A 9,942-nucleotide genomic window follows, 5' to 3' on the forward strand; every position below is an offset into this window, starting at 1 on the left:
AAAGTAACTCTTTATTATTGCTCTAATTTCCTCTTCATTGGTGGAAAGTTCTACCTTTTCATTTTTAAGACTAACAATTTGATTTTCCTCTTACCTTTTTCTAATCAGATTTACTAAATGTTTATCTATTTTTTTCTGTAAGACCAACTCTTAATTTTAGTTATTAATTCAATATTTTTTATTTCAATATTATTAAGTTCTCCTTTTAATTTTAGAATTTCAAGTTTAGTATTTGATTGAATGTTTTTATTTTGGTCTTTTTCTAGCTTTTTAAGTTGCAAGCCCAATTCATTGATCTTCTCTCTCTCCATTTTATTCAAGTAAGCTTCTAAAGATATAAAATTTACCCTTTTTACCATTTTGGCTGCATCCCACAAATTTTGCCATGATGTCTCATTGTAGTTATTTTCTTGGGTGAAATTTTTAATTGTGGCTATAATTTGCTTTTTCATCCAATCATTCTTTAAGATGAGATTATTCAGTTTCCAATTACTTTTTGGTCTAGTTATCCCTAGCTTTTTTTTTAATGTAGTTTTTATTGCATCATGATCTGAAAAGAATGCATTTACTATTTCTGCCTTTCAATTTAAAAATTAATACATTCTATTGCAAGCTGAATTAGTCAAGTTTTGTTTTCTCTAAGAGTTTATATGTATAATCAGAAACTTAACTGAGCCTTCCCTCATCCCCCCAAAAACACCTTTACATAATGCGATTATCGTGAGCAAAATACACAAAGAATGGAGTGAAATAGTTTCCCAAGGAAGGACAACTTAGGTCAACAAAAATGTCTTTTGCACCTGGGTGAGAATTAAACACAACACAGGACCTGTCAGCCCAGACTGTACCCCAGTACATTAAGAACAGACCTTGGAAGCTACTGAATCAGCAGCAGCTCTTGTGTCTGGAGCTCTCAATTCACAGATGGCCAGGGGATTGAACAACGGGTCCAAAAGACATTATGGGAGTTTTTTTTTTTTTTTTTCTCCCATAGCACTGAGGTAGGACACTATTGCTCTACTTATACTTAGCTCTGGATCCCAATCATAGCTTCTGGGGGGAAAGATACATTAGCACACAAAAGCTTGTGGTCACAGGGAAATAGGTACCCATGTCATAGACTCATAGAAGACAATAGTGATTGTGATCACTCCCAGAACAGATCACAGGCTATGAGATAAGTAAATATACTTCTCTTTAGAGCATATCACCTTGGAGAATCTGAAAACTTTCAGATGCCTAGAAGTATTATTAGAAAAAAAATGCACAAATCCCCTGAACATTAGAACAATGTGCCCTCCACCTAAAAGCAGAGTCCAAATTAACAAAGAATTAAAATCAAGAAATTTAAAAAAAAATTAATAAACAAGAAAAAAATCTTGACCATAGTAACAAAGGTGACAAGGAAGATCAAATCACACACTCAAAAGAAAATAATAAAACAAAAACGCTTACAATTATAACTGTCAAGAAAAATATGAACAAATTTCAGAATATGATGGAGCTAAAAAAAGGATTTTGAAAACCAAGGAAGAGGGATAGAAGAAAAATTGCAAAGAGATATGACAATTATGCAAGAATAATACACACAGACATAGACATACACACACACACACATAACCCACAGATTGGTAAAGAAGAAGCAATTAAAAAATACTAAACAAAACATCACTTTAAAAAACAGACTAGGCCAAAAGAATCCAAAGAGGAGAAAAATGCATTGAAACAAGGAATTGAACAAATGAAAAAGGAGGCACAAAAATTCACTGATGGAAAAAGCGAACAACAACAAAAAAATAAAAATACACACACACACACAAACAAACAAAAAACAAAAAACTTCTTTAGAAGTAGTATTTACCATACAGAAAAGGAGGCATAACAAAGGAAGAAAGTAAGTCCTGAAAAATTAGAATTGAGCAAATGGAAGCTAATGACTTCATGAGATATCAGGAAACAATAAAACTAAAAGAATGAAAAAAAAATAGAAGTCATTGTAAAAAATCTTCTTGGAAAACATTTGGCCTAGAAAATAGATCAGGAGAAATAATTTTTAAAATGTAGGACTACCTGAAAGCCATGATAAAAAAAAAAAGGAGTCTAGACATAATCTTTCAAGAAAATATCAAGAAAACTGCTAGAACTAGAAAATAAAATAGAAAAGGAAAGAATTGCTGATCATTTCCTGAAAGAGATAGAAAAATGATAACTTTCAGTATGTTATACCATATTTCACAGTTCCCAAGTGAAACCAAAAAAAAATGTCAATAATCAGAAAGAAAAAAAAATTCAAGTATCATGTAGCCATAATCAGGATAACACAAGATTGGACGGTTCTACCTTAAAAGATTAGAGGTCTTAAGATATGACATTCTAGAGGAAAAAGAATCACAATCAAGAATCACTTATCCAGCAAATCTAAGTATTTTTTCCCAGAGGGAAAATGGACACTGAATAAAATAAAGGATTTTTGACCATTTTTAATGAAAAGACTAGAATAAAAAATTGACTTTAAATTACATTACTCAAGAAAAACATTAAAAAGTAAACAGGAATGGAAAATCATAAGAAACTTAGTAAGATTAAACAGGAGACATTCCTACATAGGAAGATGTTTCTTATAACTCATAAGAAATTTCTCATTGGTATGATTCTTTTTCCTCTAGAATATCATATATTAAGAACTCTGATGTTTTATAAGGTTAATTAGGTGTGTGTGTGTGTGTGTGTGTGTGTGTGTGTGTGTGTGTGTGTGTAAAGAAGTCAGAGAGAGAGAGAGAGAGGAAGAAATCATGGGTATGAATTGAATATGAAGGGATGATATCTAAGATAATAAAATTAAGGGATAAGAGAGGAATATACTAGAAGGAAGGGAGAGGAGTAGAATAATGTAAAAGTATCTTACCTAAAAGAGACAAGAAAAAATGTTTTTACAATAGAAAGGAAGAAGTAGGATGTGAGGGACAGTGAATGAACCTTACTCTCATCAGAATTGGTGAGGGAAGCATATACATGCACAGAAATCTCCCCCCCCCCTTTACAGGAAAACAGGAGGGGAGGAGTTAAGAGAAGGAGGTGTGAGTTGATAGAAGGAAGGGCAAATTGGAAGCAAAACACTTTTGAAGAAGGACAATGTGAAAGAAAATTAAAAAAAAATAGAAAATGGGGGGAAAGGATGGAGGGAAATAGATGTAGCAATAGTGAGGGGAAAATTGAAACAGTTTCTCTGATAAATATTTCATTTTTCAATCATATAGAGAACTGTCAAATTTTTAAAAATTAGAGACATTCTCCAATTAGTAAATGATCAAAAGATATGAAGTTTTCAGATGAAGCTATCAAAGCTATTTTTAGCCCTGTGAAAAAATTCCCCAAGTCAATATTAATGAGAGAAATGCAACTTATAACAACTCTGAGGCACTACCTCATATCTATTGAATTGACTAATAGAACAGAAAAGGAAAGTGAAAAATAGTAAAGGGGAAATGGGAGAAAAAAAATGAAACATTAAAGTATTGTTGCTGGAGTTCTGAATTGATTAATTCTGTAGAGCAATTTGAAATTATGCCCAAAAGACTAAAAAGAAACCAATATATACCATATGACCTAACACTATCATCACTATGTCTGTATCTCAAAAAAGATAAAAAAAAAAAAAGAAAAAAGGTCTATTTGTACCAAAAAATTCTGAAGCATCTCTTTTTTACCTGCTTCTCTACTAATCATGTATGCATTAGCTTTGTTTGTATACAAACATTTTAATTTATTTCCTACTCTATTAATCTAAACAACTTCCAACTACTTCACTTAGATTATCAGGTTTATTGGCACACAAATGGACAAAATAGCTCCTAATTATTGCTCTAATTTCCTCTTGTTTGGTTGGAAGTTCACCTTTTTCATTTTTCATACTAGCAATTTGATTTTCTTCTTTCCTTTTTCTTATCAAATAAACTAAAGGTTTATGCATTTTTTAATTTCTTCATAAAACCATATTTTGGTTTTGTTTATTACTTCAATAGTTTTCTTATTTTTCATTTCATTATCTTCCTTTTTTCAGAATTTCAAATTTGGCATTTAATTGGGGTGGGTTAATCTGTTCTTTTGCTTGTTTTTTTTTTTTAATTGCATGTCTACTTCATTGATCTTTTCTTCTATTTTATGCAAGTATCAAGAGATATAAAATTTTCCCTAAGAACTGCTTTGACTGCATCCCATAAATTTTGGTGTGTTGTCTCATTATTGTCATTCTCTTGGATGAAATTATCAATGGTGTCTATGATTTGTTGTCACACCCACTCAATCTTTAGGACTAGATTATTTAATTTCCAGTTAATATTTGTTCTATTTTTTCCTGGCTCTTCATTACACATATTTTGTTTTAGTTGCATTATGATCTAGTGTTGGAATCCTTACTAACTGCTAAGTAGTTAGAGTTGATCTAATCTTACAAAAAGATGTTTTGGGCAGAACCTGAAACAAGGTACTAAGTAGAACTACCCATAATCCCTCTCTCTGGAAGGAGCATAAATAGGCCAATGGGCCAGTCGGAGAGTTCTTCAGAGGAAGACGCTACAAGTCGAGATTTTCACCAGAATGACATGAAGACTGGAGCTGGCTGGAGGCTGAAGAAAGCAGAGGCAGAGGCTGAAGGACCAGACCTTTGGATTTAAAGACATTTGGAGGGAGCTCTTGGAACCAAACAGAGATAGGCCTCTAAGCTAACCGGGCTATATTAGAGACAATAAAAGATCTGAACTTTTATCACTGGCTGCATTTTGGGTGATTATTACTTTCAACTGATACTAAAGCTGCCTCCAAGAAAACCTCCCCCAAGCAGTTAGCCTATCTGGTCCCTTCCATTCACCACTTTCTGGGTCTCTCCACATCACCTGGCGATTATCTAAAGATAGTGGAGCTGCTCGCACTGGACACTGTTCTTCTGGTGGGTTATAAAACCTGTCTGCTGGAGCCAGTGCATCTTTATCAAAGATTAAAAAATTAATGGTATAGAGAACTAAATTTAGAAGTTCTCTAGGGTTACCCATGGCTCCCCCTTTCTTTTGTTTTTGGAGGAGTGTCTTAATGTCCCTGTTTCTTCTTTCTACTATTGTTTGACCTCCCCAGGAGCTGAGGGCGCCTGTCTCTGGGCCCCGTAGAGTCTATGAACTTGGTTCAGTGTATTGTTCCTTTGGCATGATGGAGATCTGCTAAAACCGTGAGGGGCAGGTCCCACTCCCTTTCTCACTCTCTTCCCAGAAGCTAGGAGCGATTTAAGAGTGTATTCTGGATGTCTTCCAGGACTTGACGGTAAAGCTCATCTCTGGATTTCAGTCCATCGATATGCACTACATCCACACCATTGTTGTCCATCTCCTGCCTGTATTTCTGGTACATGGGCCAAATATGGCCATCAAAGAGACCTGGAGGGTCAGGAACTTTATAGTTGCGGGTACTTCTTCTTCTCTTGCATTCCTCATATGGAACAGCCAAAAAGTAACGGCGACTGTACAAATCCAGCAAGGGCTTGTAACTATAGATCAAGAAGCCTTCCAGGATGAGGATGTGGGTATCATCGGAGTTGGATTCCTGGGAGTTCTGTTGGATGTTGATCCCATGGGTGCGGGCAAACTTCATGGGGTTGTTTAGCCATTCCAGGACTGTGTTCACCATGGCCTCCATGTCCAAAGATTCCAGCACGTCCCATTGCTTAAAGCCGTCTTCCCCGACTTCTATTTGATCTTGTGGCTTGTAAAAGTCATCCTGGTGGATCACACAGCAGTTTGGTAAGGTTTTGCTGAGTCTATTGGTCAATGTAGTTTTTCCTCCATTGGTCATGCCTCCAATGCCAATGATGTACTTCATCTTCTGTTCCCTCTGTGGGTGGGGAGTGGTGGTGGTGGAGACGGGCTGGGACGGCACCAGGGGAAGGGGAGTGGGAGGCGACCCTAATTTCTGGGTTGAAGGGTCTTTTCCACTGGAATCAGGATCGTAGCTTTTCCACTGAAATCCACTGAGGGGTCTGTTAGCCTCACGTTGGGCGCCAAAATGTGGTGAGCTTTTTCTTCTCAAAAAGCAGCCAGGTGATAAAAGTTCAGATCTTTTATTATCTCCAATATAGCCCGGTTAGCTTAGAGGCCTATCTCTCTGCTTGGTTCCAAGAGCTCTTGCCACTTTGTCCTTTGCTTCTGCCTCTGCTTTCTTCAGCCTCCAGAGCCAGCACCGCTCTTCATGTCATTCCGGTGAAAATCTCGACTTGTAGCGTCTTCCTCTGAAGAACTCTCTGACTGGCCCATTGGCCTATTTATGCTCCTTCCAGAGAGAGGGATTATGGGTAGTTCTACTTAGTACCTTGTTTCAGGTTCTGCCCAAAACATCTTTTTGTAAGATTAGATCAACTCTAACTACTTAGCAGTTAGTAAGGATTCCAACAATCTAGAAAAGATTCATTTACTATTTCTGCCTTTCTGAATTTGATTTTGAATTTTTATGTGCCAATATATGGTCAATTTTTGTGTAAGTTTCATGTAGCAGCAAGGAAAAAATATTCTTTTCTGTCTTTATTCAATTTTGTCCAAAGGTCTATCATGCCAAATATTTCTGAAATTCTATTTACCTCTTTAACTTCTTTCTTATTTATTTTGTGGTTTGCTTTATCTAGTACCAATAAAGCAAGATTGAGATGTCCCATTTGTATAGGTTTGCAATCTATTTCTTCTCATAGTTTTCTTAACTTCTCCTTTAGGAAATTGAATGTTATATCAATTGTTGCATATATGTTTAGTATTGATATTACTTCATTATCTATGAAACCCTTTAGCAAGATGTAGTTTCTTTATCTCTTTTAATTAGATTTATTATTGCTTTTGCTTGATCTGATATCAGAATTGCTACCCCTGCTTTTTTTTTTTTTACTTCAGCTGAAGCATAAGAAATTATGCTCCAGCTTTTGACCTTTACTTTCTATCACTCTGCTTTAAATGTGTTTCTTACAAAATTACTAACTCCATATTTCCCACCATCTTATTTTCCCAAGTCATATTTTTCTGTTTTCTCCTTTCCCACCTCATCAATCTTTTGCTTCTAACTACCACTTCCTTCACTTTCCCCTTTCTGTTTACATCTTCTACCCCTTTTTCTCCCTTTCCCCTTCTATTTCTGTTTTCCCTTCTATTTCCTCTTCCTTTCCTTTCCCTTTTATCCTATTTCCTATAGGATGAGACAAATATGTCTGATATTCTCTCATTGAGCCAAATCTAATGAGATGAACATTCACACAAGTCTTATCTCCGTCTCTTATTTCCCTCAATTGTAATAGGTCTTTTTTGTCTCTTTATGTGATGTAATTTACCCCATTTTTAGCTCCCCTTCCATCTTCTTCCAGTGCAATCCCTTTTCCACCCATAACTTTGTTTTTGTATCATCACAGTAAAGTCAAATTATACCTATGCCCTCTGAGTACATGCCTAACAAGTATACAATTCTCAAAATTAAACATGTCATCTTCCCATATAGATAAGTAATCATTTTAACCTTTTAAAAACATAGTTTCTCTTCCCTTTTTACCATTTTATTTTTCTCTTGACTTCCGTATTTGAAGATCAAGTTTTCTGTTCAATTCTTGTCTTTCGATCAAAATTAATGAAAATTCCCTATTTTATCAAGTGTTTATATTTTCCCCTGAAAGATAATGCTTAATTTTAGTGAATAGTTGATTCTTACCTCCAGTCCAAGTTTCTTTCCTCTCCACTACATCATATTCCAGGCCCTTTGATCGTTTAAAGTGGAAGCTGCTAGGCCCTATGTAATCCTGATTGTGGCTCCTCAATATTGAAATTGTTTCTTTTTGGCTGTTTGCAGTATTTTTTCCTTGACATGACAGTTCTGGAATTTAGCTACAATATTCTTTGGAGTTTTTATTTTGGGGTCTCCTTCAGGAGGTGGTCAGTGTATTTATTCAATGGCTATTTTATCCATTTGTTAAGACATTAGGGCAGTTTCCATTGATGATTTTTTGAATCATGTTGTCTAGTCTCTTTTTTTCATCATGATTTACAGGTAGACCAAAACTTCTTAAAATTTTTCTTCTGGATCTATGCTCTAGATCATTTGTTTTTCTGATGAATTATTTTACATTTTCTTCTATGTTTTCGTATATTTTGGTTTTGTTTGTTTTATTGATCCTTGATGTCTCATTGAGTCATTTGCTTCAATTCTAATTTTTAGTGAATTATTTTCTTCAGTTAGCTTTTTTTTAAATCTAATTTTGCATTTGACCAATTAAACTTTTAAATGAGATGGGTTTTATTGGATTTTTTTTTATTTCAGATATTCTGTTTTTCAATGAGTTAGTTTCATTTTTTATTACACCAATACTACTCTATAAGGAGTGACTCTCTTCAGATAATATGTGTGTTTCCTTTTTCAGAACTCTCATTTTCTTTGTCCATTTTTCTTCTAACTCTCTTTTAAGATTCTTTTTGAATTCGAGAGCCTTGTGATGTGGAGATCAACTTATATAACTCTTTGAGGCTTCATCTGGTGATATTTTGCCTTCAGTGTCCTCAAGTTTGAGGTCTATTTTTCTCTATTTCATAAAAGCTATCTATACTCAGAGTTCTTTTTGCTTGTTTGTTTTTGCTTGTTTTAAAAAGTTGAAGTCTCTTAGGGCAAAGGGGAGATTGTCCCAAGCTGCTTCCACATTCAACAGTGTCATCATGCTGCCCTGAAGTTGGTGCTGCTGTCTTCCTTTCTGTGCTGGGTGGGAATGGACTAATTCCACGTTATGGAGGGATTCAGAAACTCACTATTTGCCTTGTTGGAGGTCTTACATCTACTCTGTTGATAGAACCAAGACAGAGTCACAAATGCTGCTGTATTCTAGCTATGAACTTCCCACTATATTCTCTCAGCCAAAGGAAGCCTGTCTGCTTTGAGTCTCCCTTCACTGCACTGCACTGCACCAGTGTTAGCCTGCAACTCAATCATGCACTGCCCAATTGAGACAGATCTTTCCTGAAGTTATTCCAAAATATCTTCTGCTGAAAATTTGGTACGCTCCAAATATTTGTGGTTTTTGTCATTCCAAAACCCACTCAGAAATTTGCTCTCATGTTGATATGAGGGAAGCCAAAAAGAGCTCAGACAAAGATCTCTCTACTCTCTACCATCTTCAATACATTTGAATTTTACAGAGAATTTGACTCCCTATAAAAAAGTGATCTGAAAAAGTTTGCATTCACTTGTAATCTTTGGCAGTGTTGAGAAACAAATTGCCTGATTCATTCTTCTAAATTTTTGATACATCCTGAAGTGTTGAATTTGGACATGTGCATTGATTAAATTTACTGATAAATGATTATATGTCTCATTTTACTGTATTTTCTCAAACAGTCAAGCCTGAAAAATGGATGTATTCAACTTTAACTAATGTTAGTCAAGAGCAATTCAAAGGAACTCCTGGCCAATTCATATGGTTAGGTGTTAATAGAATGAGTGCTTTTTAAAATGAGGCATTATATTACTATATAGCTCTTTTCAATGTTTAATTTTTCAAAAGCTATTAAAAAGTGATTAGTACTGGCACAGTAGATATTAATGAACTGAGACAACTGTGGTTTAGCCTTAGAACCCACAAGGTAAGCAACATATTAACCACAATAGCAGATTAAATGCATTTAGTAATTAAATATGTATCCCACAGATCTCTATCACTGAAAATGAATTGTTTTATGAAGAAAAAGTTGAAAATTATATAGCATATGTTCAAATTTATTCTCACTTTCCTCATTATTGCTTCCTATCAAGCTTCTTAAAAAAAACAAAAAACAATGAAATAATGTGTTAAATAAAATAGTGGAAAAACTCAAGCACAAATTAATAATGAGATTACCCCAGTGTTTCCCATTTAACATGTAAAAATAATGATAGAACCTATAATTA

The 9,942-nt window shown here is 34.8% G+C and overlaps 1 protein-coding gene across 1 annotated transcript; it reads right to left on the reverse strand.

Moving 5' to 3' along the window:
- Positions 1 to 5,165: 5,165 nt before the first annotated feature.
- Positions 5,166 to 5,865, reverse strand: LOC127559352 (nicotinamide riboside kinase 2-like). Its single transcript, XM_051993071.1, has one exon. It carries the CDS (start codon positions 5,863 to 5,865, stop codon positions 5,263 to 5,265), a length of 603 nt encoding a protein of 200 aa, XP_051849031.1. The 3' UTR covers positions 5,166 to 5,262.
- Positions 5,866 to 9,942: the final 4,077 nt, after the last annotated feature.

Source organism: Antechinus flavipes, chromosome 1 (assembly GCF_016432865.1).
Source record: "Antechinus flavipes isolate AdamAnt ecotype Samford, QLD, Australia chromosome 1, AdamAnt_v2, whole genome shotgun sequence".
NCBI lineage: Eukaryota > Metazoa > Chordata > Mammalia > Dasyuromorphia > Dasyuridae > Antechinus > Antechinus flavipes.

What these genes read in the sequence shown, in the direction of transcription:
- LOC127559352 (XM_051993071.1), bottom strand. Translation starts at nt 5,865, where the DNA reads ATGAAGTACATCATTGGCATTGGAGGCATGACCAATGGAGGAAAAACT.